The sequence below is a fragment of the Embiotoca jacksoni genome, unplaced genomic scaffold (genome assembly GCF_022577435.1).
Source record: "Embiotoca jacksoni isolate LCO1_2020_lvr unplaced genomic scaffold, fEmbJac1.0.p SCAF_107, whole genome shotgun sequence".
Lineage (NCBI taxonomy): Eukaryota > Metazoa > Chordata > Actinopteri > Embiotocidae > Embiotoca > Embiotoca jacksoni.
The window spans coordinates 362,501-385,000 of record NW_027185238.1 but is presented as its reverse complement, the minus strand read 5'-3'; the positions used below and the strand labels follow the sequence as shown (position 1 = coordinate 385,000).

The window sequence follows — 22,500 nt, the reverse complement described above, 5'->3', positions numbered from 1 at the left end:
CCGGGGCAGATAAACAGTGGGCTGATGTCTGAGTTTTTGGTCTTTATGTTTCTAGTTTATTGTAGAAAGACCTTAAAATAGGATTTATCATCCAAAAACCTTCACCAATGATTTAAACAGAGAAATATTGTCGTTATTATTCTATGATTTTACTGGTCTGGACCACTTGAGATCAAAGTGGGCAGTATGTGGCCCCTTAACTAAAATGAGTTTGACACCCCTGGTGTAAACTGTCCCCATTAAGCCACGCCCCCTGCTTTATCTCCCCATAAAGCCCCACCTCACCTGAAGGTCAGTTTTAAGCCCCACCCTCACCTGTGTCTCCAGAGGAAGTCCTTCTCCTGCTCGGAGAGTTCGTACAGAGGATCTCTGGAGCAGAGAGACCGAAGCTGCTCCACATCACCGGCTGAAACACTGCTGTCACAGGCAAGACGACTGCTCTGAGAGACAGACAGGAGGACAGACAAAAGGACAAACAGGAAGACAGATGGGAGGACAAACAGGAGGACAGACAGGAGGAGAGACAGGAGGACAAACAGGAGGACAGACAGGATGACGGACAGGGGGACGGACAAGGAGGACAAACAGGAGGACAGACAGGAGGGAGGAAGGACAGGAGAACGGACAGGCAGGAGGACAGACAGGATAATGGACAGAAGGACAGACAAGAGGACAGACGGGAGGACAGAGAGGGAGAAAGAAGAGACTGTGTGTTACAGTGTGTTTCATGTGTTACAGTGTGTTACGTGTTAGTGTTACATGTGTGTTACATGTATTACATGTGTTACAGTGTGTTACATGTGTTTAACATGTGTTACATGTGTGTTACAGTCTGTGTTACAGTGTTTTACATGTGTTTAACATGTGTTACATGTGTTACAGTGTGTTGCAGTGTGTTAGTGTTACATGTGTTAAATGTGTTACAGTGTGTTACAGTTTGTGTTCCATGTCTTACGTGTGTTACAGTGTTACGTGTGCTATGTGTTAGCGTTACATGTGCTACATGTGTGTTACAGTGTTAGTGTTTTACAGTGTTACAGTCTATTTTACATGTTACATGTGTTACGTGCTACAGTGTGTTACATGTGTTACATGTGTGTTACATGTGTGCCATGTGTTACAGGTGTTACCTCTGTGTTACAGTGTGTGTTACATGTGTTACAGTGTGTTAGTGTTTTCCAGTGTGTTACATGTGTTTTATTTGTTAGTGTGCTACATGTGCTACATGTTACGTGTTACATGTCTTACAGTTTATGTTACATGTGTTACGTGTTAGTGTTACATGTGTTACATGTGTTACATGTGTTACATGTGTTGCATGTGTGTTACATGTGTTTTACATGTGTGTTAGTGTCTGTTACATGTGTTACAGTATGTGGTACATGTGTTACATGTGTGTTAGTGTCTGTTACATGTGCTACAGTGTGTGGTACATGTGTTACATGTTACATGTGTTACAATGTGTTACATGTGTGTTACAGTGTGTTACATGTGTTTTACATGTGTGTTAGTGTCTGTTACATGTGTTACAGTGCGTGGTTCATGTGTTACATGTGTTACATGTGTTACATGTTACAGTGTGTTACATGTGTTGGTGTGTGTTACATGTTTTACATGACTGTTAGTGTTATGTGTGTGTTACGTGTGTTACAGTGTTATATTGTTAGTGTTTTACATGTGTTACAATTTGTGTTACATGTGTGTTAGTGTGTTGCATGTGTTAGTGTTTTACATGTTACAATGTGTGTTACGTGTTACAGTGTTACATGTGTGTTAGTGTGTGTTACATGATACATGTTACATGTGCTACGTGTTAGTTTTACATATGTTACATGTGCTACATGTGTGTTACAGTGTTACATGTGTTACGTGTGTTACATGTTTTACGTGTATTACGTGTGTTACATGTGTTACATGTGTTACAGTGTTACATGTGCTACAGTGTGTTACGTGTGTGTTACATGTGTGTTACGTGTTACATGTGTGTTACAGTGTGTTACATGTGTTTTACATGTGTTAGTGTTACGTGTCTTACGTGTGTTACATGTGTTATAGTGTATGTTACAGTGTGTGTTACATGTGTTACAGTGTATGTTACATGTGTGTTACCAGTCCGTGACAATAGTTGTAGCCCAGCTCTCTGCTGATGGTCCAGTTAGCGTGTTCTTCAATCTGCTGCTCGTCAGGAAACACGACGGTCTGATTGAACCAGGAGAACTCCAGTTCTACACAGGGGGTCTCCTACAGACAGGATCATTGATCAGCTATCGATCAGTTCATCAGTCATTGATCAGTCAATAATCAGTGGATCAGTCAATAATCAGTTGATCAGTCATTGATCGAGGCACCTTGTTGGGATTTGAACCGGCGACTCCGATGGGATTTATCAGGTCCTCGAGGCCATGAGGGACGGGCCACAGACTGAGAGCCACTTTACCACAGACCAGGATGTCCTTATAGTCAAACAGGTTGACATTCCCCCAGGCCAGAGGACAGTGCTCCTGAGGGACAGACAGGTGGATAGGGGACAAGGAGACAGGATCAGTTCCTTCCTGGACGAGGGTGGATCAATAAGAACAGAGTGACCCTGAACGCAGCACATGGAGCAGGGCGATCAATAACCTTCGGTGTTCTACGTTCTCCGACGTTCCTCTATCCAGTTTCAGGTCTGTGTAGAAATCACAAATGTTCTCTTACTTGAGGTCACAAACACGTGTGGAACTGGTGTTGATTAATAACTGATAAAGGTTGTGGATCCTCTCTGATGAAGGTTATTGATCCTCCGTGTGCATCCTTACCTCCTTGGCTCCTTTCCTTCCCTTCACTGAGCAGATCGACAGGCAGAGTCTGGCTGAGCGGGGCAGGTCAGCCAGGTAGAGGTCATAGGTCAGCCACTCATTCCACCTGCAGACAGACAGGTTCAGACAGACAGGTGTGTGTGTTTGTGTGTGTGTGTGTGTGTGTGTGTGAGTGTGGGTGTGTGTGTGTGTGTGTGTGTGTGTGTGTGTGTGTGGGTGTGTGTGTGTGTGTGTGTGTGTGTGTGTGTGTGTGTGTGTGTGTTACCTGGGGTTAGAACAGGGGACTCTCTGTGTGTTGACATTGTCACAGAGAGGTTCTCCTCCATGATAGATACCTGTCCTCACATAGATCTACACACACACACACACACACACACACATTGTCTTTACTGTTTGTGCACACACAGACACACAGAGAGACTAAGGACAGACTGAGGAGGACAGACTAAGGACAGACTGGGGACAGACTAAGGACAGACTGAGGACAGACTAAAGACAGGCTGAGGACAGAGACGGGGAGAGAGACGGGGACAGAGACGGGGACGGACCTTGTCGATGTCCCGGATGTTGACGTTGACGTAGGTGGCACAGAGGAGGCGGAGCCTCAGCAGGGTGTTGAAGGCCCACAGGGATCGAGGAGGACAACCGTCACCTCCTCCGGGACAGGGAGACGGCTGAGGAGTCCGACGACTGAAACACAGACACCACATGTCACCTGCCCGCCCCCAGCACACCTGTACCAGCTCCTGATTGGCTGAGATCGCCGTGTCACAGGCTGAGTTACCTGTACGAAGGCGTGACAAAGCCAGAGGCAGGAAGCTGAGAGTAGAGACTGTCTTTGGACACGAGCATCAAGTGAGGAAGACGTCCCACTGTGATACAGGAGCGGATGTACTGCAGGAAGACAGGTGGGGGGGGCAGACAGGTGGAGACAGTGAGAGACAGGTAGAGACAGGTGGAGAAAGACGTCTCTGGTTTGTGTCTCCACTTGTTACCTTGTACTGACTGAGAGGAAACTTCTCCAACAGGTACTCATCACAGCCACACACCTGAGGGACAGACCGGCAGAGAGACAGGTGAGAAAGGCAAAGAGGTGGACAGACAGAGAGACAGACAGACAGGTGGACAGAAAGACAGACAGGTGGACCTTCAGGATGTACTGCCCCTGGTACTCCTGGACACAGAGGCGGAGCTGTTGAGGTGAAAGATGCATCGATCGGCTTTTCTTCCTGATCGACTCGGCGATCAGCTGCTCAGGTAAACTGTCGTGACTCACCTGCACACAAACACAGGACAACAACTGTCTTCTGAGGAACATGTCTCCAAATCTGAGTCACTATACCAGGGGGACAGAGACTAGAGGGAAGGAGACGAAAGGGACAGAGACTACAGAGACGAGAGGGACAGAGACTAAAGGGACAGAGACAAGAGGGAAAGAGACTAAAGGGACAGACTAGAGGGACAGAGACTAAAGGGGCAGACTCGAGAGACAGAGACTAGAGGGACAGACTAGTTTGTCTGTTTCCATGGAAACATGAGAGACAATCTGTCGTCCTCCGACTGGAGGACGACAGATTTACCTTTAGCTTTACCTTCAGAGTGTACTTCTGTTTGGAGTTGGACGGAGACACAATCACCCAGATGGTAACAATCAGCCGTCCTGCAGAGAGAGGTGCAGAAAGTGTGACAGGTGCAGGCAGACAGTCAGAAAGACAGGTACAGACAGTCAGACAGACAGATACAGACAGGTACCGACAGCCAGGTACAGACAGTCAGACTGACGGACATACAGGTACAGACAGTTAGACAGAAAGTCAGACAGACAGACATGTACGTACAGACAGACAGACAGACATGTACGTACAGACAGACAGACAAACAGACAGACAGGTAGAGACAGTCAGACAGACAAGTACGTACACACAGACAGACAGACAGGTACAGACAGTCAGCCAGGTACAGACCGACAGACAGACAGACAGTCAGACAGGTGTGGGCCCTCAGGTGGACCTACCTTTGTCCAGCTTGCTGTAGATGTGTTGGGGTAGTTGGGGGCTGGACTCCACATTAGGGGGGTAAACGTAGAGCGCCTGGCTGTGGGCCCCTCCCCCTTCCCTCTCCTCCATGGCCTCTCTGCACACGCTCAGAATGGAGCGGCGGAAGTCCTGGATCTCCGGGTCCTTCATCATCTCGAACTCACAGACCGGCATCCCGATGGCGAACCCTGCAGGGGGCCATGGGGCGGGCGGGGCGGGGGGTCAACATGTGATTATGTCATGATGTGACAATGTGATGATGTCATAATGTGACAAGGTCATAAGGTCAAGAGGTCAAGAGGTCAAGAGGTCACAAGGTCATGATGTCATGATGTGACGAGGTCACGAGGTGGTCTTACCGATCTCCCGGTTCAGGATCTTCTCCTCGCGGTTTCCCAGCGGCTCAATGACCTTCAGAATTGGGTGAAACAGTCGCAGGTCGCACAACCGCCTCGTCTCATCATAAAACTCCTCCCTCTCTGCCTCCTGGGTCACGCCCAAAAAGATGTAACATGACTCCTCCTGACCAATTAGAAAGCAGAGATTACAGCCAGAGCTTGGCGTAGGTGGAGGAGGCGGGGTCCGAGAGGAGACGGGGCGTACCTGCAGCAGGTGGTACAGCGGGTACTTCCTGGCCTCAGTGAAGAGCTGCTGCTTGATGCTGATGAGCGGAGTTTCTCTGAGACACTCGAGGCTCACCATCATCCCTGAAACACAGGAGAACGCAGTAGAACTCAGGAGAACTCAGGAGAACTCAGGAGAACTCAGGAGAATGCAGGAGAACACAGGAGAACTCAGTAGAATACAGGAGAACTAAGGAGAACTCAGGAGAACTCAGTAGAACACAGTCGAATGCAGTAAAACTCAGGAGAACTGAGGGGGACTGAGGAGAACTCAGGAGAACACAGAAGAACTCAGGAGAACTCAGGAAAATACAGGAGAACTCAGTGGAATACAGGAGAACTCAGGAGAACTCAGGAGAACTCAGTAGAACACAGTCGAATGCAGTAGAACTCAGGAGAACTGAGGGGGACTGAGGAGAACTCAGGAGAACACAGAAGAACTCAGTAGAACTGAGTAGAAGTCAGGAGAACTCAGTAGAACTCAGTAGAACTCAGTAAACTGCAGTAGCATGCAGTAGAACTCAGGAGAACACAAGTACTCAGTAGAACTCACTCGAACTCTGGAACTCAGTCGAACTCAGGAGAACTGAGTAGAACTCAGTGAAACGCAGGAGAACTCAGTAGAACAGAACATAATAATAACAATAATAATAATAATAATAATAATATTACAATAATAATAATAATAATATAAATTATAAAAAATATAGCTAATTTTAATGATAATAATAATAATACAAATATTATAATAATAAAGATGATAATAATAATTATAATAATAATAATAACCGTTGGGGAGGCAGCAGTCCACCAGGATCCGTGGAGGCATCAGATGGAGTCCCCATAGTTCCCCTGATGACGGCCTGGGAGCCATGGCAACCACCAATCAGAGACCTCACCTCAGCTCTGAGCTACCTGGACAGAAAGACAGACAGGCAGAGTGAGGGACAGGCAGGCAGGCAGACAGACAGATGAAGCCCTCCTGGTCTGTGATTGGCTCCCCTGTTGACCCGGTTCAGTAGAACTGGTCCGGTTGGGCCTTTTTAAAGGTTTCCAGAGAATCAGTCAATATTTTAGATGAAGTGATTATTGATTCCTTGTTGATGATTAGTTATTGATTATTATGGTCTATAACCCAAACAGATCCATGTAAATAAACATCATGTTGTTGTTTAATTGAGACATGCCCTTCATGCAGTTCATCCGTGTTCAGTCCCGTGTTCTTGTGTTTCTGATCAACATCCTGTGTTCTTGTGTGTGTGTGTGTGTGTGTGTGTGTGTGTGTGTGTGTGTGTGTGTGTGTGTGTGTGTGTGTGTGTGTGTGTGTGTGTGAGTGTGTGTGTGTGTGTGTGTGAGTGAGTGTGTGTGTGTGTGTGTGTGTGTGTTTCCTGTGCTATGAGTGAGGAAGCTGACTTCCTCCACTTCTCTTCCTGTTGACGGATCATTTAAAGGAACAGTACGTCAGCTTTGGACAAAAAAACTTTTTTTACATAATTTTTAAAAAATGACATAAAAACTTCAAACTTTTGATTTTCTGTAAAAATGATTGAAAATAAGATTCAAATAATAAAAATGTGGACTGATGGAAATGTGTCCTTATTTTTATCATTAATATTATTAATATTTGACTGGACGTCTTGCTGATTTCAACTGAACACATTAAAAACATGTTTGTTTGTCATCAGCACAGATTTCAGAGTAAAAAACGATTTCAGAGTAATATGTAAAATATGTAGAAAAAATGTCAGGTCTTCAGGTTGAAATAAAGATCAGCAGTTTGATATTTGACATCTGATAATTCAAGAACAAACAACAACTGAATCAGTTTCAGATTGAACTTGTTTGTTTTCACTGTTCTGCTCTTATTTTGAAAAGCAGAGCTGAATTTAGAACAGATAATAGCATCATTACTTTTAATGTGAAACATCTACTCACATTTATGTGTGCTGACGTCACATGATTGTTTACACCACTCAGGTAAACAGGAAGTAATGTTCAGTCATAAATCTGAAATCATCACTCACCACCTCCTTGTTTCCTCTCCTCCTCATGACCTCAGTCTATGATATGGTTGCCATGACAACAGGAGTGGGAGCATCAGTGAGGGATGAAAGAAAGAAAGAGGGGCTCTCTTTGTGTTGTCGGTGTGTTTCTCACCTGAGCTCATGCCTCCAGTCATCGCATCTGTCTGTCTTTCCTCCTGTCTGTCTCTCCTCCTGTCTGTCTCTCCTCCTGTCTTTGTTCATGTATCAGCTGGTGGATCCATCAGTCGCCGCCCTCCGCAGATTCTGTTTGACACAAAGGGACTCAGTCCTGTTACACCCAGAGACCTGTCTGTCTGTCTGTCTGTCTTTCTGTCCGCCTGTCTATCTGTCTGTCTGTGTGGTCCTGGAGCCAGTATGAGCAGCAGCAGGAGAAAAGCTGCTGCTCACTGGGAGCTGCAGAACAATGTGCTGGAGGAGGAGAGGGGGGCAGGGGGCTGGGGGATATGAAGGGAGGGTGAGGGGGTGTTAGGTGTCAGCTCATCCTGTCCTCTTCCTCTCTTAAAGGGCCAGCAGCCTCACAGAGAGGGGAGGAGGAGCCCGAGCTCTCACTCTGTCACAGATTCCAAGGACGGGATTGTTTTCTGTCTTTTTAAAAGACACCACCAACATGTGACAGTACCCATGATCCTCTGCTGCTGTTGCCATGGAGATGAGGTCAGCAAGAGGTACCTAGTACAGTTTGGACCTGGTCCTGGACATAACAAATACTCTGTTCTAGTATAAAATAATGCATTCAACCCTGCAGTAAAAGTACACAAGAAATATTATGTTCTTGTATAAAATACTACAGTAAAAGTAGACAGTATTCAGAAACAAGGTCAGAGTGAGACTTCTGTCTGTGTAAAAGATCTCTGGAGGAGGACCTGATGGTTAAAGGGCAGTTACAGTTAACCTGCTGGTGATGATGTCATCAAGGTGTAGAGCCCAGATCTGTTCAGGTGAGCGGAAACAACACCTTCAAAGGTTCCTGAGGAGGCTCAGCTCTCCATTCGGTCTCTGCACCAAACTCCATTCACATTTTCAGCATTTTAAGGATCTGCAGGAGCTCCGTCAGTGATTTAATGCCGCATCAGTCCTGTTGCTATGGTTACTAGTAGTTTAGCCAATCTGAGAGCAGGGTTTTAGAGACACACTCACATTTACAGACACACACGCAAACATGTGAAAACACACACAATGTGTTAACTTAATCTTGTTTTTGTTTTCCACGTTCTCTTTGTTTGTTTGTGTGTGTGTGTGTGTGTGTGTGTGTGTGTGTGTGTGTGTGTGTGTGTGTGTGTTTGGGGGGAGGGGGAAGGAGAGCGGGTGGTGGGGGGGTTGGAGTTTGTTGGATTAAGGATTAGGTCATTTCATCTCTTCGGTTTCTGTTTTCTCAATCTTAATCCTTAATGGGGAACATATCCCATAATGCACTGCCTATCTACATGTGAACAGTAGAAAAGTAGAACATATGAACAGCAGAAAAGCAGAACAGTAGAAGAGTAGAACATGAGAAAAGTGGAACATATGAACATATGAACAGTAGAACATGTGAAAAGTAGAACAGTAGAACTTATGAACAGTAGAACATGTGAACAGTAGAACATTTGAACAGTAGAAAAGCAGAACAGTAGAAGAGTAGAACATGAGAAAAGTGGAACATATGAACATATGAACAGTAGAACATGTGAACAGTAGAACATATGAACAGTAGAACATGTGAAAAGTAGAATATATGAACAGTAGAACATGTGAACAGTAGAACATATGAACAGTAGAACATGTGAAAAATAGAACATGTGAACAGTAGAACATTTGAACAGTAGAACATGTGGACAGTAGAATATGTGAACAGTAGAACATGTGGACAGTAGAACAGTACAACATGAGGAAAGAAGAACATATGAACATGAGAACATGAGAACATATGAACATAGAACAGTAGAACAGTAGCACATGTGAACGGTAGAACGTGAACAGTAGAACATGTGAACAGTAGAACATGTGAACAGTGGAACATGTGAACAGCAGAACATGTGAACAGTAGAACATGTGAACAGTAGAACATGAGAACAGTAGAACAGGTGAACAATAGTTCACAACCTCTTCCTCTTCCTCCTTCTCCAGCTCTTCCACCCCACCACTTCTTCCTCCTCCACCATTTCCTCCTCCACCACCTCCTCCTTCTCCTCTTCCTCCTCCTCCACTACCACCACCATCTCCTCCTCCACCACCTCCTCCTCCTTCTCCACCTCTTCTACCCCACCACATCCTCCTCCTCCACCACCACCACCACCAACTCCTCCTTCTCCACCTTCACCACATCCTCCACCCTCCCCCCCCCACACATACACATTCTCCCCCTCCTATCATAAACAAACATCAGTCTTTTGTGTAGTTAGGCATAATTAATTTATTAGACTCTACACTTTATCATCATCATCATCATCTGAACCCTAAAAGTCGAACGCAGCAGGTCCAAACAGTCCTGTTGTCATGGTGACCAGGGTCCTCATCATTGTGTTAAACCCATCACCATAGCAACACCAAAAGGTGAGCAACACATGTTACACTGTGGGTATTTATTGTGTCATGTGTGTATATTGTGTCATGTTGTGTGTCTGTTATGTGTCAGTGTGTGCAGGATGTGGTTCTCTCTTTCCAGCTGTTGGTTCTTCTCCTGCAGGTCTTTGATTTGTTCCCTCAGAAGCTCCACCTCTTCCCTCACAGCCAGCATCAGATGACTCTTCACCAGGTCCTGCAGACAGACAGTCAGACACACAGTTGGAGAGACAGACAGACAGTCAGACAGACAGTCAGACAGACAGGGATGTACCACTCTGATTAAACCAGCAGAGGACATTCTCACACCACAATCAGTCAGCCACAGGATTATCTCCACCCACTTCATCCTCTTGATTTATCTCCACCCACTTCATCCTACTGATTATCTCCACCCACTTCATCCTACTGGATCATCTCCACCCACTTCATCCTACAGGATTATCTATACCCACTTCATCCTACTGGATCATCTCCATCCACTTCATCCTACAGGATCATCTCCACCCACTTCATCCTACTGGATCATCTCCACCCACTTCATCCTACAGGATTATCTCCACCCACTTCATCCTCCTGATTTATCTCCACCCACTTCATCCTACAGGATTATCTCTACCCACTTCATCCTACTGATTATCTCCACCCACTTCATCCTACAGGATTATCTCCACCCACTTCATCCTCCTGATTTATCTCCACCCACTTCATCCTACTGATTATCTCCATCCACTTCATCCTACAGGATCATCTCCATCCACTTCATCCTACAGGATCATCTCCACCCACTTCATCCTCCTGATTTATCTCCACCCACTTCATCCTACTGGATCATCTCCATCCACTTCATCCTACAGGATCATCTCCATCCACTTCATCCTACAGGATCATCTCCACCCACTTCATCCTACTGGATCATCTCCACCCACTTCATCCTACAGGATTATCTCCACCCACTTCATCCTCCTGATTTATCTCCACCCACTTCATCCTACAGGATTATCTCTACCCACTTCATCCTACTGATTATCTCCACCCACTTCATCCTACAGGATTATCTCCACCCACTTCATCCTCCTGATTTATCTCCACCCACTTCATCCTATTGGATCATCTCCACCCACTTCAACCTACTGGATCATCTCCACCCACTTCATCCTACTGGATCATCTCCACCCGCTTCAACCTACTGGATCATCTCCACCCACTTCATCCTACAGGATTATCTCTACCCACTTCATCCTACTGATCATCTCCACCCACTTCATCCTACAGGATGATCTCCACCCACTTCATCCTATTGGATCATCTCCACCCACTTCAACCTACTGGATCATCTTGACCCACTTCATCCTCCTGACTTATCTCCACCCACTTCATCCTACAGGATTATCTCTACCCACTTCATCCTACTGATCATCTCCACCCACTTCATCCTACAGGATTATCTCCACCCACTTCATCCTACTGGATCATCTCCACCCACTTCAACCTACTGGATCATCTCCACCCACTTCATCCTACTGGATCATCTCCACCCACTTCAACCTACTGGATCATCTCCACCCACTTCAACCTACTGGATCATCTCCACCCACTTCATCCTACAGGATTATCTCCACCCACTTCATCCTACTGGATCATCTCCACCCACTTCATCCGACAAGATCATCTTGACCCACTTCATCCTCCTGATTTATCTCCACCCACTTCATCCTACAGGATTATCTTTACCCACTTCATCCTACTGATTATCTCCACCCACTTCATCCTACAGGATTATCTCCACCCACTTCATCCTCCTGATTTATCTCCACCCACTTCATCCTACAGGATTATCTCTACCCACTTCATCCTACTGATTATCTCCACCCACTTCATCCTACAGGATTATCTCCACCCACTTCATCCTCCTGATTTATCTCCACCCACTTCATCCTACTGATTATCTCCACCCACTTCATCCTACTGGATCATCTCCACCCACTTCATCCTACAGGATTATCTATACCCACTTCATCCTACTGGATCATCTCCATCCACTTCATCCTACAGGATCATCTCCACCCACTTCATTCTACAGGATCATCTCCACCCACTTCATCCTACTGGATCATCTCCACCCACTTCATCCTACAGGATCATCTCCACCCACTTCATTCTACAGGATCATCTCCACCCACTTCATCCTATTGGATCATCTCCACCCACTTCATCCGACAAGATCATCTTGACCCACTTCATCCTCCTGATTTATCTCCACCCACTTCATCCTACAGGATTATCTCTACCCACTTCATCCTACTGGATCATCTCCACCCACTTCATTCTACAGGATTATCTACACCCACTTCATCCTACTGGATCATCTCCATCCACTTCATCCTACTGGATCATCTCCACCCACTTCATCCTACAGGATTATCTATACCCACTTCATCCTACTGGATCATCTCCATCCACTTCATCCTACAGGATCATCTCCACCCACTTCATTCTACAGGATCATCTCCACCCACTTCATCCTATTGGATCATCTCCACCCACTTCATCCGACAAGATCATCTTGACCCACTTCATCCTCCTGATTTATCTCCATCCACTTCATCCTACAGGATTATCTCTACCCACTTCATCCTACTGGATCATCTCCACCCACTTCATCCTACAGGATTATCTATACCCACTTCATCCTACTGGATCATCTCCATCCACTTCATCCTACAGGATCATCTCCACCCACTTCATTCTACAGGATCATCTCCACCCACTTCATCCTACTGGATCATCTCCACCCACTTCATCCTACTGGATTATCTCCACCCACTTCATCCTCCTGATTTATTTCCACCCACTTCAACCTACTGGATTATCTCCACCCACTTCATCCTACTGATTATCTCCACCCACTTCATCCTATTGGATTATTTCCACCCACTGCATCCTACAGGATCATCTCCACCCACTTCATCCTACTGGATTATCTCCACCCACCAACCAGTGTAGAACCACAGTAGAAGTCACACTCACCATGGCTTGTTCAATTTTGTTGTCAATGGCGATCAGACTGTTACTGGAACTGCTGCAAGACACAGAGAGACAGACAGGTGAGTGACAGACAGGTGAGTGACAGACAGGTGAGAGACAGACAGATAAGACACACAAGTCAGACAGACAGACAGACAGACAGGTGGACAGACAGACAGTTGAGAGACAGATAGGTGGACAGACAGACAGGCTCCTCTTACTGTTATGTTATCACTAAATGATCAATTAACCCTTCCGACAACAAGAGTTCATATCTGTTCACTTCCAGGTGAATCTGAGCACATCTGCAGCAGAGGCCACACCTATTCACCTGGTTGCCATTGGTTACCTGCGGCAGAAAAGCAGCAGTGACATCATGGTGGTTTCTGAGCCCTGCGAAGTGGGCGGAGCTCTAGGGTGTGGGGCATCAGAGAGCAGAGGCTTCTGAGAGAGCACAGTGGGCGGGGCCGACGGGCCGCTGGGAGGTTGTAGCTGGCTGCTGAGTCTGGGCTGGGCCTCTGTGATTGGCTGAGCTCTGCACGGTGGGGTCAGTGACCTCAGAGTCACCCTGGGTCTGAGTTGAGGCGTTGTCCTGGTGCCTGGCCACGATTCCCTTACACCTGAAGCCTGACCTTTGACCTTTCTCCAATCACGGAACACAACAGGTGTCTCTGGTTGCTTAGCAACCAGTTGCAGAGACCTGAAAGGGAGGGGCGGGGTCGATGGAGGACGTCGCTGAGGACAAGAACTTGGGGTGGAATCGGAGACGGGGAAAGATGGTGGCTGTTGCCCCAAGATCATTTTCTTTACACCAACAAACATCTTCAGCCAATCACAGCTCACAGTCAGACATGAGTGTCCAATCGAAACTCAGCTACAGCATGCAATAACATATTGGCCAATCACAGCCCACCATCAGAAATTACTGTCCAGTCTGATCAGAGTATTTGTTGTCCTTTGTAAATGTCCACAGTATTTGTTGTCCCTCGTTAAGGTGTAACTCTTGATTGACCCTTGTTAAAGTCCAGGCTCTTCTTTGTCCAGGTGTGGAAGACGGGAGTTCTTTTCCTCGGCGCTGCCTGTGATTGGCTGGTTGTCTGTGAGGTCACGGGTCCTTAAAGAGTCTCATCTAATGGAGAGCAGCTCTCTCAGGATCTCCAGATGTTGACTTCAAACTCAAACTGAGACATCAGATTTTCCTTTAGACCCGCCCTCTCTTTCTCCCACGCACACTCACTCTGCTGTCTGATTGGCTGCTGCCTCATTCCAGCTCCCACCCACTCACTGTTTTAGCCAATAGGAATGCTGCACTGACATTCTCCTGCACCAACACAGACAGAGCCTCATTCATTCACACAAACCCTGAAAACTCTGTGGCTGAGATGCCAGTAAACACATCATGTGATGTTCAACAGCACCTGCACACAGGTAATAATATAATAATAATAATAATAATAAAATAAATAAATAATAATATAAGAAATAAACAATATTTAATAAATAATATGAAGAAAAGAGACCAGGACATAGACCAGGACCAATACCAGGACAGAGACCAGGACTGAGACCAGGACCAATACCAGGGCAGAGACCAGGACCGATACCAGGACCGAGACCAGGACCAAGACCAGGACAGACACCACAACCGATACCAGGACAGAGACCAAGACAGAAACAGAGACCAGGACAGAGACCAGGACCAAAACCAGGACAGAGACCAGGACCGATACCAGGACCGAGACCAGGACAGACACTAGAACCGATACCAGGACAGAGACCAGGACTGAGACCAGGACCAATACCAGGACAGAGACCAGGACATAGACCAGGACCAATACCAGGACAGAGACCAGGACTGAGACCAGGACCAATACCAGGACAGAGACCAGGACCGATACCAGGACCGAGACCAGGACCAAGACCAGGACAGACACCACAACCGATACCAGGACAGAGACCAAGACAGAAACAGAGACCAGGACGGAGACCAGGACCAAAACCAGGACAGAGACCAGGACCGATACCAGGACCGAGACCAGGACAGAGACCAGAACCGATACCAGGACAGAGACCAAGACAGAAACAGAGACCAGGACAGAAACCAGGACCGAGACAAGGACATAGACCAGGACAAAGACAGAGACCAGGACAAAGACCAGGACAAAGACAGAGACCAGGACCAAGAGCAGGACAGACACTCGGACCGAGACAAGGTCCACAGTAAAGAGACAACAATAACAATAACAACAACAAGCTCCACCCAGCAAACACACAGGAAATAAACAAACAATAAATGAATCCGTCACCTGGTGTCCCCCGGCAGATTGAAGATGGTTTGATCCAGACTGAACGATGCAGAAGTCTGAAGGGGGGTCAGAGAAGGATGGTACGGTCCAGTAGGGGGGGAGTTAGGCTGAGAGTGAGACAGTCTGAGGACAGACTGGTAGACAGACAGACAGACAGAGAGAACACTCATGTTAAACCTTTTACACAAGAATTCTTCCCAAAAAAAAACAACTTTTTTGTTTATTTATGTTTTTGGTTTTGTTAATGTTTTGTTTGTTTATTAATATTTTTGTTTGTTTATTAATGGTTTTGTTTGTTTGTTTTAGTTTGTTTTTATTCATGTTTTTGTCTGCTTGTTTGTTAATTAAGGTTTTTGTTGGTTTGTTTGTTTATTAATGTTTATTTTTTAAAATGTTTTTGATAGTTTGTTTATGTTTTTGTTTGTTTGCTTGTTAATTCATGTTTTTATTTGTTAATTCATGTTTTTGTTTGTGCTTTGTTTGTGTTTTGTTTGCTTGTTTGACATTTGGTGTGTTTGCGTGTGCGTACCCGTCCTGCAGCGTCGACGTCCAATCGTAGAGGAGGTGGGACATTTCGTGGACGGGGTGAAGGAGGTGGGTGGGTGGAGTCTAACCCCGTCATCTTCTTGCGGTCCAGGAGCCGCATGCTGATTGGCTCTTGGTGTGTCGGGGAAGGCGGCCCACTTCGTAAAACAAGCCCTGCCCCCTCCAAGGCTCTTACGGGGCGAAGGTGGGGCGTGTCCTGAGAGTGGACTACGTCTCTGTCCCGGCCAATCATCTCCAGCGACTCCAGTGAGTGGGCGTGTCTCATGCTGTCCATCACTAGCCTGAACCCCGGCCCTTCCTGTCGCTCCATAACGTCCATACATGTCCATCGTCCACGGCAATATGAATCACCCCGCCCCCCGCTTCTGCCCCCGCCCACCACCAGCCTCACCACCCTGAAGCGAGAGGAAGACCCTGCCCCCTGCCCTGCGGCCTCATGGCAGATGTATTTCCTCTTCAGGGAGGGCGTGGACGGCTGGGAGGAGCTTCCTTGAGGGCTGCAGGAGGAGGCCTCTGATTGGAGGACGGTCAGGACTACACTGGGAGATGATTGGCCAGTTGGACGTTGGTTTAAATCTGAGGTCACGCTGGTGATCTGAAAGCCACTCCTTTTTTTCCCGCTACTCATCCTCACAAACAAACAAACATAAACAACCAAACACACACACACATCACAGCCTCACTAGGACACACAGGACAGAACAACTGGTTAATGTGATTTATGAGGACGTTTTCTTGACGTGAGAAACACTGACGTGTCGTGAGAGTCGCTGCCGCAGAGTTAAAAGACCTGAAACTGTTTCTAACGAACACGACTGAAACCAAACGTGGATACGGAACAAACCGGGACTGTCCGGTATCCTGGATTAATTAATTCAGCTGTAGTGAACCAGGCCTGGGTTAGATCTAGTCTGGTTTAATCCTGGTTTAATTCTGCTTTAGCCCAGGCCACACTGACAGCTTCATCTGTTGGTCCCAACAGTCCTCAGTGCTGTGTGGAGCCTCATGTCCCCATAATGTAGATGGACAAACACACAGGCTGACAGGTAAAGGCAGGTAAACTGTCTCACCACACGTCCTGTCTCTCCTGCTGCTCCGGTCAGTGTGTCTCGTCCTGCAGCTTTTATCTCAGACTCATGTTCTTCCTCTCTCCTTCCTGTTTCCGTGTGCTGCCTGTTGCACAACACGTATGAGCAGTGAGACGTGTTTCTGTGTTCAGTTCCGGTTCTGCAGGATTTAACTAATTACTGCTGCCTGAGGACACCTGGGGACACCTGAGGACACCTGGGGACACCTGAGGACACCTGGGGACACCTGGGGACACCTGAGCACACCTGAGGACACCTGGAGACACTTGAGGACAGGTGTGTCCTCTGATTGGACTGCAGATATCAACAGTGTGATCGACATGTGTGTGTAGGTTTTTTAACATGATGCATTGATTCTGTCTCACTGAAGATCTGTCTGTCTGTCTATCTGTCTGTCTATCTGTCTGTCTATCTGTCTGTCTATCTGTCGCCTGCCTGCCTGTCAGATGATCGTCACACCAACATTTTAATCACGTGACTTTAAACTGACCAATAATAGCGTGACAGTTAATCACAACCATTCAACTAAGCCTCTGACGTCACAGTGGTAAACACTCACGTTCACGCGCTGAGCCGAGGCGCACTCCCGCTGCTACTGGTCCTGATCCGGATGAATAGGCCGGTGACGTCACCAGTAAGCCCGATGACACAATCGGTCCATTGTATCCTGACTGAAAAAAAAAAAAAACTATACATGGCGCATGCGCGTTACAGCCCGAGAGCCGCCACAGGCGGCGGGAGCGCGCACCGAGTTTACAGAGTGAAAAGTTTGAAGAAGAAACTTGTTCTTCTTTTACGGAGTTTATTCTCTGGTGTCTGTCCGATGGAGGGCTGAAGAGTAGCTCCTCCTCCTCCTCCTCCTCTTCTTCGTCTCCAAACAAAAACTAACTGCCCTCCTCTGTCACTCCTCTCCCCTCCCCTCCTCTTCCTCTCCATCCTAAGCAGCACGCGTGGCTCGACACAGCAGCCAATGAACGCGCAGTAAACACCCTCACGGTCCTCCTCCTCGGGTCCGGGTCTGATCCGGATCATCTGTTCTCAGTCTCACAGTAAGAGCAAGACACTGGGCATGCGCGGCACCGAGCCGAGAGAAAGGCCATGTGGACCGCTTCCTTCCTCATCGGACCAGTGATGTCATGTTGAGCCGCATGTCGTCACTCCGCTGGTTGTCCAGCTGGTTGTCCCGCTAACGATGTGGCTTCATTGATAACCGGAACACTTTGTAGGGAAACCTGCTCCGATCCGGAGACACGGGTTCTTCCTACTTTGGATGGTGCAGCTCTCTTCTTTCTAGAAATATGGCGTCTCTTAACTCAACATGACATCATGCAGAGCTGCAGTCTGACAGCTGCTCTGCAGCTTCTTCAGAGCTGTCAATCAACCACAACTCAACATCCCATAGAGGTTGTGTCTGATCCCACAACACCATTTCACAAACTCAGCAAAAGATTTATCAATACAAATGTAATATGAACAGATCCTACCAATTTAATGGATCAAATATGACAATTAAATGCAAACTATTAAATATCAGATCTGTGATCTAAATCTCTTAGTAAATGATTTGATAGGAGGAGGAAGAGGAGGAGGTGAAGGAGGAGGAGGTGAAGGAGGAGGATGGGCAGGAGGAAGAGGAGGAGGAAGAAGAGAAGGAGGATGAAGAGGAGGAGGAGGAAGAGGAACAGGAGAAGGATGGGCAGGAGGAGGAGGAGGAGGAAGAAGAGAAGGAGGATGAAGAAGAGGAGGAGGAGGAGGAAGAGGAACAGGAGAAGGATGGGCAGGAGGAAGAGGAGGAGGATGGGCAGGAGGAGGAGGAAGAAGAGAAGGAGGATGAAGAAGAGGAGGAAGAGGAGAAGGATGGGCGGGAGGAAGAGGAGGAGGAGGACAAGGAGGAGGACAAAGAGGAGGAAAAGGAGGAAGAGGATGTTTATTGTTTATTATTAATATTAGTTGTTGTTTATTTATTGTTTATCAATATTGTTGTTTATTTATGGTTTATAATCGTTAATATTAGTTGTTGTTTGTTATTAGTTGTTTATTTATTGTTTATTACTATTAGTTGTTTATTTATTATTATTAGTTGTTGTTTGTTTATTATAAGTAGTATTTGTTGTTGCTTATTTATTGTTTGTTATTAGTTGTTGTTTGTTTATTACATCACTGCAACAACACGTTCCTGTAGATACATGCTGCACAACATCAGGAGAATATGTCCTCTTCTCACTCAGAAGGAGGTGCAGGTTCTGGTCCAGGATCTGATCCAGGCTCTGGTCCAGGTTCTGGTGCAGGTTCTGGTCCAGGATCTGGTCCAGGCTCTGGTCCAGGTTCTAGTCCAGGTTCTGGTCCAGGTTCTGGTCCAGGCTCTGGTCATCTCACATCTAGACTACTGTAACTCCCTCCTGGCAGGTCTACCTGTTAGTACTATCTGACCTCTGCAGCTCATCCAGAATGCAGCTGCTCGACTTTAACCTCCTAGATTCACTCACACTACTCCTTCTCCTCCTCCTCCTCCTCCTTCTCCTCCTCCTCCTTCTCCTCCTCCTTTACCTTGAACAGTAGAACTTTAGTATCTTAAAATAGAACTTGCTGATAGAACTTTGTAGTTTGGCTTTCTTGAAGATAATTATATTTTCTTGATTCTTGTTGTTCTGGTTTGAACCCTCATGGTTGAAATGAACTTATTGTAAGTCTTTGGATAAAAGAGTTAGATAAATGAAATGAAATGTAAAATGTAATATTAATATTAGTTGTTTATTATTATTCCTATTGGTTTGTTGTTTATTATTAATATTAATGTTTATTTATTGTTTATTAGTAGTAGTGTTAGTTGTTTATTTATTGTATTATTATTAGTTATTGTTTATTATATTAATATTAGTTGTTTATTATTACTACTATTAGTTGTTGTTTATTATAATTAGTTGTTGATTATTTATTGTTTACTACTATTACTATTAGTGGTTGATCATTTATTTATTATTTATGTGGGAATAAATCACCTCAGCAGATGTTTGTGTCCAAGTTTCAGGAAGCAGTTCAACGTTTCTCCTCTTCGATGTGTTAAAGAAGCTCCGTTGATCTTAGTCCCACACTAGTGGATCATCTGGTAGAAAACACTGCAGTATCTCTGCTACAACTCTAGATGATGTCGCCCCTCTGAAGAAGAGAGTCATGAACCAGAGGAAGTTGTCTCCATGGTACAACTCAGAACTACGCTCTGCTAGGCAGCGACTAGAAAGATGGAAAGGAAATGGAGTTCCACTAATTTAGAAGAATTTCACCTGCCTGGAAGGAGAGTCTAATATTATATAAGAAAGCTCTTCGTAAGGCCAGAACTTTATATTATTCATCATTAATAGAGGACAACAAGAACAACCCCAGGTTTCTTTTCATCACTGTAGCAGGCTGACAAAGAGTCCCAGTTCTGTTGAGTCCTCTATTCCTTCAGCTCTCAGCAGTAATGACTTCATTAACTTCTGTACTAATAAAATTCTTACTATCAGGGAGAGAATCGGGCCGACCCTTCCTGACACCATCACTGATGTGTTGCTAAGCAACAGCAGCCCTGAAAGCAACTGTAGGACCAGATGTAAACTTGGAACATTTCTCTCCTGTTGAGCTCTCTGAGTTAACTAGAATTATTTCTTCATCTGGATCCTCTAGCTGTCTGTTAGATCTCATCCCAACTAAACTTTTTAAGGAAGTCTTCCCTTTAATTAATACTTCCATATTAGATCAGATCAACCTATCTATTGTAACCAGCTATGTACCGCAGGCTTTTAAAGTGGCTGTAATTAAACCTTTACTTAAAAAGCCGACTCTTGATCAGCTGATTTAGGAAACTACAGACCAATTTACAACCTGACGTTTATTTCTAAAATCCTTGAAAAAGTTGTTTCAAATCAACTTTGTGATCATTTCCAAAGGAATGATCTGTTTGAAGATGTTCAGTCTTTAGAGTTCATCATAGCACAGAAACAGCTCTGGTGAAAGTTACTAACGACCTTTTATTAGCCTCAGATAATGGACTCGTCTCTCTACTTGTTCTTCTGGACCTCAGTGCTGCTTTTGATACGATTGATCATAAGATCTTATTACAGAGATTAGAAGACGTTACGAGGATTAAAGGAACTGCATTAGACTGGTTCAAGTCCTACTTATCAGATAGATTCCAGTTTGTCCATGTCAACAATGAATCTTCCAGACAAACAAGAGTTAGTTATGGAGTTCCACAAGGCTCAGTGTTAGGCCCAATACTTTTTACTTTGTACATGCTTCCATTAGGAGATGTCATCAGGAAGCACTGCATCAACTTCCATTGTTATACAGATGACACTCAGCTATATCTTTCTATAAAACCAGATAAAACTAATCAGTTAGTAAAACTTGAAGCCTGTCTAAAAGACATAAAGGCCTGGATGACCAAAAACTTCCTGCTTCTAAATTCAGACAAAACAGAAGTTATTGTACTTGGTCCTAAACACCTCAGAAACTCTTTCTGTAATCACTTAGTTACTCTAGATGATGTTGTCTTGGCCTCCAGTAAAACTGGGAGGAACCCAGTTGTCCTTTTCTCTGTCTGCTCTCCTCTCACCCCAACCGGTCGAGGCAGATGCTCCGCCCACCTCTGATCCAATTGTTGAATTGTTGGTTTCTCTGTATAATATTGTAAAGTTTAGCTGTCAGGACTTTAATGTGTTAAGTGCCATGAAATAACCTGTGTTGTGATTTGGCGCTGTAGAAATAAAGTTGAATTGAATATGTGTGTGTGTGAAGGACTCAGACAACATCAGTCATGTTCAGGTCTTTATTTGAAAATTGGCACCAATCAGATCATCTTTAGTCAACTGATGGTAACATTGGTCCTTCTCACACACACACACACAAACATACACACACACACACACACACACACACACACACACACACACACACACACACACACACACACACACACACAGCCCTACGGCGTCTGTACGAACTGAAAGAGTAAAAGTGGAGGAAGAAAGGCATCATGGGAAACGTATGAATAAAAAAATTATGTTCCGTGTTCAAAAGAAGTCGAGGTCGTCTGGAGCGTCGAGGTCTCGGTACTCGATGATGGAGCGAGGGTCCCCCCGCACACCCCTACACACACACACACACACACAGAGATACACACACACACACACACAGAGATACACACACACACACACACACACACACACACACACACACACACACACACACACACCCATACGATCAGTTTGTGATCAGTATATAATCAATACGTCTGTCCATGTGATGTCATCGTGTCTCTACCTGCTGTTTCTCTGTTTCCCAGGAAAGCCGGCGCCTCCTGAAGGACCTCTGAAGTTGTCATAGGAACCACGTCCCACCCCAAACTGGTTTGGAGGGAGGGGAGGTCCCCCACCTTTAACACACACACACACACACACACACACAGTTAATCACTTATCAATTTATCTGTCAATCAATTCATATTCATCA

The 22,500-nt window shown here is 45.7% G+C and overlaps 3 protein-coding genes across 7 annotated transcripts in view; all 3 read right to left on the bottom strand.

The window, feature by feature from the left end:
- LOC138215283 (phosphatidylinositol 4,5-bisphosphate 3-kinase catalytic subunit alpha isoform-like) overlaps positions 1-7,902 on the bottom strand; it is a 17,686-nt gene extending 9,784 nt beyond the window's left edge. For 2 of the 3 annotated variants that reach the window (XM_069177364.1, XM_069177378.1), the window contains exons 1-15: positions 7,615-7,902; positions 6,247-6,372; positions 5,438-5,541; positions 5,194-5,356; positions 4,813-5,022; positions 4,391-4,458; positions 3,946-4,074; positions 3,794-3,847; positions 3,583-3,692; positions 3,347-3,488; positions 3,064-3,149; positions 2,799-2,904; positions 2,349-2,501; positions 2,110-2,241; positions 316-440 (exon numbers count right to left, since the gene is read on the bottom strand). In XM_069177364.1, coding sequence (XP_069033465.1) covers positions 316-440; positions 2,110-2,241; positions 2,349-2,501; positions 2,799-2,904; positions 3,064-3,149; positions 3,347-3,488; positions 3,583-3,692; positions 3,794-3,847; positions 3,946-4,074; positions 4,391-4,458; positions 4,813-5,022; positions 5,194-5,356; positions 5,438-5,541; positions 6,247-6,331 — 1,667 coding nt within the window. In that variant the 5' untranslated portion in view covers positions 6,332-6,372; positions 7,615-7,902. The remainder of the gene's footprint in view (positions 1-315; positions 441-2,109; positions 2,242-2,348; positions 2,502-2,798; positions 2,905-3,063; positions 3,150-3,346; positions 3,489-3,582; positions 3,693-3,793; positions 3,848-3,945; positions 4,075-4,390; positions 4,459-4,812; positions 5,023-5,193; positions 5,357-5,437; positions 5,542-6,246; positions 6,373-7,614) is intronic. The other variant, XM_069177369.1, reaches the window with a different exon arrangement.
- A 1,969-nt stretch (positions 7,903-9,871) lies between these two features.
- Positions 9,872-19,735, bottom strand: LOC138215264 (TSC22 domain family protein 4-like). Of its 3 annotated transcripts, none has more exons than XM_069177335.1 (5): positions 17,570-19,735; positions 15,906-16,604; positions 15,377-15,510; positions 13,074-13,125; positions 9,872-10,239 (listed from the first exon to the last, which is right to left on the bottom strand). In XM_069177335.1, exons 2-5 carry the CDS (start codon positions 16,548-16,550, stop codon positions 10,090-10,092), a joined length of 981 nt encoding a protein of 326 aa, XP_069033436.1. In that variant the 5' UTR covers positions 16,551-16,604; positions 17,570-19,735; the 3' UTR covers positions 9,872-10,089. The 3 variants fall into 3 exon arrangements, with proteins under 3 accessions (XP_069033436.1, XP_069033444.1, XP_069033452.1); XM_069177343.1 differs by lacking the exon at positions 17,570-19,735 and adding an exon at positions 16,993-17,562; XM_069177351.1 differs by lacking the exon at positions 17,570-19,735 and having other exon boundaries at positions 13,074-13,122; positions 15,906-17,562.
- A 2,068-nt stretch (positions 19,736-21,803) lies between these two features.
- The window catches only part of LOC138215256 (serrate RNA effector molecule homolog), a 14,250-nt gene continuing 13,553 nt past the window's right edge, over positions 21,804-22,500 (bottom strand). The window contains exons 21-22 of the mRNA XM_069177323.1: positions 22,312-22,423; positions 21,804-22,137 (exon numbers count right to left, since the gene is read on the bottom strand). Of these exons, the coding sequence (XP_069033424.1) occupies positions 22,062-22,137; positions 22,312-22,423 (188 nt within the window). The 3' untranslated portion in view covers positions 21,804-22,061. The remainder of the gene's footprint in view (positions 22,138-22,311; positions 22,424-22,500) is intronic.

Excerpts from the sequence above, each read along its gene's own strand:
- LOC138215264 (XM_069177335.1), bottom strand. The coding sequence starts at position 16,550 with ATGAGTAGCGGGAAAAAAAGGAGTGGCTTTCAGATCACCAGCGTGACC. Across the intron at positions 15,511-15,905 it reads ACGTCGACGCTGCAGGACGG|TCTGTCCTCAGACTGTCTCA; the intron begins GTACGCACACGC and ends TCTGTCTACCAG. Across the intron at positions 13,126-15,376 it reads AATCTGCCGGGGGACACCAG|CAGTTCCAGTAACAGTCTGA; the intron begins GTGACGGATTCA and ends TGTGTCTTGCAG.